Source organism: Mastomys coucha, unplaced genomic scaffold (assembly GCF_008632895.1).
Source record: "Mastomys coucha isolate ucsf_1 unplaced genomic scaffold, UCSF_Mcou_1 pScaffold20, whole genome shotgun sequence".
Classification (NCBI taxonomy): Eukaryota; Metazoa; Chordata; class Mammalia; order Rodentia; family Muridae; genus Mastomys; species Mastomys coucha.
The window spans coordinates 25,526,919-25,531,191 of NW_022196903.1; the positions used below are offsets into that span (position 1 = coordinate 25,526,919).

Genomic DNA, 4,273 nt, shown 5'->3' on the forward strand with positions numbered 1-4,273 from the left:
AAAAATCTAACCGCCCTCCTCACCCCCACTCACCCCCACACTTTATTTTTCTTCTTAGGACTCTTAACTACCTAACTCTGTATTGTTAATTAGCTTTGTTTGTTGGTTTAGAGATAAGGTCTCAGGTGCCAGGCTGGCCTCCACTTCTGATTCCTTCTACCTTCCAAGTTCTGGGACTAGATGTTCTGCCATACCTGGCTTCTATTTTGGTGGAGTTTTTGTTTGTTGTTGTTGTTTGTTTTGAGAGGGGGTTCTGCAATTTATCCCAGGCTGGCCTCAGACTTGAAGTAATCCTTTTGACTCAGCCTCCTACTAGAATGTTCTTTCCATAAAAGGGGTTACCTTGTTCCTTCACTAGATTCATGATTTTGGGAAACAGAGTAAGAACTCATTATTTGTCTGAATAAAAGAATGAATACTAAGCTGAATTAAATTTATAAGCAAGTTTTCATTTGTAGTAATTTAAATTACAGTGGAAACTACTTACCAATATACCAGAGGGGCCAGTATGTCACATTATAATATGTACTAATTAACTTTCCAGTCCTGAAAAGATTAGAAAGGCTTTTCAGTTTTTTGTTGTTTTTTTTTAATACCCCCACCTCCACCACAAACCAACCAAACACTTAAAACCAAAGCAAATATAAAAAGCCAAAGTACTAGCTGACAACAGTTAAAAATTTCAAACTTACATTTCAGTATATATCATTCCAGCCATGGATACATTTAGGAGTCCCCAGGCTAACACCACTTTCCTAGTTTCTGTTTCTTTTCTCATCTTGATGGTTCTGTCAATAAGGGAAGGATTGGGGCTTGCTTCTCCCTGCATCTATTCAAAGGCAAAAAACAAAACAGCCTGAAATTAAAAAGAAACTACTCTTAAGAAATCAAAAATGTCTGCTGTAAAGTACCCCCCCCACGGACTTTTCCTTAAAACTTCTTCCCAACTTTCCCCCTCCCAATTTAATATTCATATATGAAACCTTTAATATTAGTATACGAAACATAACCCTGAAATACTTTCTCAGGTACCACAGGAAAAAAATCAGCAGGGAACTTGCTGGTTAATTCAGAGAAGCTAATGGTCCCAATAAATGAAAAGGTTTTGCTACAAAATGTAATGGTTTGTTATTAAGTTTGCCAAGAGTTCTTTTGTCTCTGATTTGAGTTACTAGTCTAGATGAAGAGACACCAGATACCAATTGTTGTCTTTACTGTGTCAGACTCTAACCTTGACCATGGGCTGATACAGGCCCAGGATCTCCTTTTGGTGATGAAATTTTAAAGCTTTTCTCATGAGGTGGACGGGTATTATCACATGAGGAGTCAAAAAGAGAGTCGGGAACACGTGCATTCAGTTTGGGTAACTAGAACTGTTCTCTCCTTTGTCTTGCTAGGCTCGGCTCTGCATTGACCGACAGAGCAGCTTCTGGGAGTCATATTCTAGAGCATACTCGTGTCCTTCCCGCCTTCCTGCCCCGCGCCTAAACTCGGAGAGCTTCCCTTCCTAGCTACCTCAGTACGAACTTCATAATTATCCTTCATGTGTCTTTCTTCCCTTGCAGTACAAGTGGCAGGACTCCTGGCTACATTCTCCCCTGGCTAAACCCCAGGCGCAACTTTAGGCTTGGAATTCTGGGGGACAGCATGGACGGCAGGTCCGGGAAGCACAAGACAAACCCCCCCAAACGCACCATGTTCTTCAGCAGGAAGCCGTGGACTCGCGCCACTCCCTACCGCACATGCGCAAAGGCAAGCCTAAATCGGCGGTGGGCTAGCCGGTCTACAGTTACCGGAAGAACCGGGCCGTCTCTTCTCGCGAGAGGGAGGGGGTGGGGCAGAGGGACCAGAGCAGCGATCGTTGCCAGGGAAACGCCCTCGGATTTGTGGCTGAGCTGCAAAATTCAGACCAGATTCTGAACACTTAGTAAAAAGTAATGACTGTAACAAGCTGAATTTTGAATATTATTAATCGTAGCTTTATTTAGGACCCTTTACGGGCTCACATTTATAAGCAGATTTTATTTAGCCGGATGGCTAATTGGTAGGATACAAGCATGCCTGATGTGTTAGACACAATCAGCAATGACAAAGCATTTTTCCTCTTTTGAAATGTTTTTTCCTCAATTGGTTTGACCCAATGTAAATTCTCAAATATCCACCTAATGAGGATGCAGCAGTAGGAAGAAAAACTGGAACGTTCTATTGAAGTTGGTGGTTTTGAGGTTAAAAACAAACAAAAAAAACCCACCTTTGCCCTGAATGTTCTTTGAAAGATCTGAGAAAAGAGTCACCAGGGAGGTGAGTGGCTTTACTTAGCATCTAGTGCAAGTTCCTACCATGCACCACTGGCCAGCTGTGGAATATGAGGCAGGGGATGGGGTTGGCTGCCTGGTTATTGCTCTCAAGAGCTTTGCCTGGGAGACCCGAGGAGGCAGGCCCAACTCTGGAAGAGCTTTCATGGGAGTGGCTACACTGGCCCAACCAATAGCCAGTGTAGCCAGTGCCTGGGGATTCATTCCTACAGAGAAGTATGTCAGCCAGGCATAGTGGTACATGCCTTTTAATCCCAGCACTCGGGAGACAGAGGCATTTGGCTCTGGAGTTCCAAGGCTAGCTATAATGAGACTGTCTCAAAATATAACTAAATATCAAGATAAACAAAAAAAAAAAATGAAGTTTCATCGTGGTCCTCCTGCACATGAAAACTAGCAGGTTATTGTATGCTCTTAAAGAGCTAATAGGTTTTTTTCGTGAGCTTTTTAAAATCATGTTTATATTGTCTTAGCACAATGTTTGCATCTAGATATAGATTTAGAGATGAACTAACTAGATAACTGTTCAAAGAGAACAGGCTCAATTCTGTCAGTGTACAGTCAAAATTAAAATGCCAGGTTCTCATTTCTCCACATGTAAGTCTACCTAAAAAGAAACTATAACTTTGATGTAGTTCTTAACAGGAGCCTCTCTCTCTCTCTCTCTCTCTCTCTCTCTCTCTCTCTCTCTCTCTCTCTCTCTCTCTCTCTCTCTCTCTCTCTCTCTCTCTCTCTTGCTGTCCTTCCTCTTAATGTAACTCATAAGCTGATGTGTATTTCTTCCTGGCTTAAAAAACACTTGCCAGACTAAAGTTGATAGATAGTTGCCATTATTTACCATTAGAGTTATCTTAACCAAATATTCCAAAACATGGGTGCCTCCTTCAAAAAAAAAAAAAATAGTAGGTACTTTTTAAAAAAAAAAAAAAACAGACTTTAGCCAGGCGGTGGTGGCACACGCCTTTAATCCCAACACTTGGGAGGCAGAGGCAGGTGGATTTCTGAGTTCAAGGCCAGCCTGGTTTACAAAGTGAGCTCCAGGACAGCAGGGCTATACAGAGAAACCCTGTCTCAAAAAACCAAAAAACCAAACAAACCAAACCAAAACAACAACAACAACAAAACAACAAAACAGACTTTATTCTCACACACAGTTTGGGAAGATGGAGTCTAAGACCAAGATGTGAGCAGGGCTGGCTTCTTCTGAGACAGGTGGTTGGCTTGTCTATGGCTTCATCTTATGTCCTTAGATGGCCTTTTCCCTGCGTTGGTGAATTCTTGGTGTCCCTTCCTCTTCTTTGAGACTACTAGTAAGATTAAGGCTCTACCCTGATGACCTGATTGAACCTTCATTTACCTCTTGGGAAATATTCTGAAGAGACATTGATTTTGTGTGTGATTATGCCCATGTGTGGATGCACATGTGCCACAGCGAGCGTGTGGAGTCAATGTTCTGCTTCCACCACGTAGGTCCCAGGGATCGAACACAGGTCCCAAGTCTTGGCATCATATGCCTTTGTCTACTGAGCCATCTTGCTCTCTCTTCGATACTCTTTTCTGGCCTTATCTCCAAATACAAGATGGGACTGAAGGTGTCAACATTATAATTTAAGGAACACTCAGTGTGGTCTGTAGTGCACTAGAACTGTGTGTGTTAATTTACAGTGGTATGGTACACATTAAAAAAAAGAGAGAGAAACTGATGAAAACCAAAACCTTGAACACTTAAAGAGATGACAATAAAGGATATGTACATTTCAACAATGGACGAAGAAGAAAGTATATCGAGAAATGCCATCAACTATTCTAGAGGTCCTTTAGATAAATCTGCCCATCTAAGACATCTAAGAACATGTATCAGTACCTGCAACAGTTGCTTAAGAATTGGTGCACACCTTTAATCCCAGCACTTGGGAGGCAGAGGCAGGCAGATTTCTGAATTCGAGGTCAGCCTGGTC

At 42.1% G+C, this 4,273-nt stretch overlaps 2 protein-coding genes across 3 annotated transcripts in view; one reads left to right on the plus strand and one right to left on the minus strand.

The window, feature by feature from the left end:
• Nucleotides 1-1,819, minus strand: part of Tmem209 (transmembrane protein 209) — a 26,791-nt gene extending 24,972 nt beyond the window's left edge. The window contains exons 1-3 of one of the 2 annotated variants that reach the window (XM_031381416.1): nt 1,695-1,819; nt 693-829; nt 488-546 (exon numbers count right to left, since the gene is read on the minus strand). In XM_031381416.1, coding sequence (XP_031237276.1) covers nt 488-546; nt 693-829; nt 1,695-1,697 — 199 coding nt within the window. In that variant the 5' untranslated portion in view covers nt 1,698-1,819. The other variant, XM_031381415.1, reaches the window with a different exon arrangement.
• A 20-nt stretch (nt 1,820-1,839) lies between these two features.
• Nucleotides 1,840-4,273, plus strand: part of Ssmem1 (serine rich single-pass membrane protein 1) — an 11,843-nt gene continuing 9,409 nt past the window's right edge. Inside the window, exon 1 of the mRNA XM_031381419.1 lies at nt 1,840-2,301. Within this exon, the coding sequence (XP_031237279.1) occupies nt 2,263-2,301 (39 nt within the window). The 5' untranslated portion in view covers nt 1,840-2,262. The remainder of the gene's footprint in view (nt 2,302-4,273) is intronic.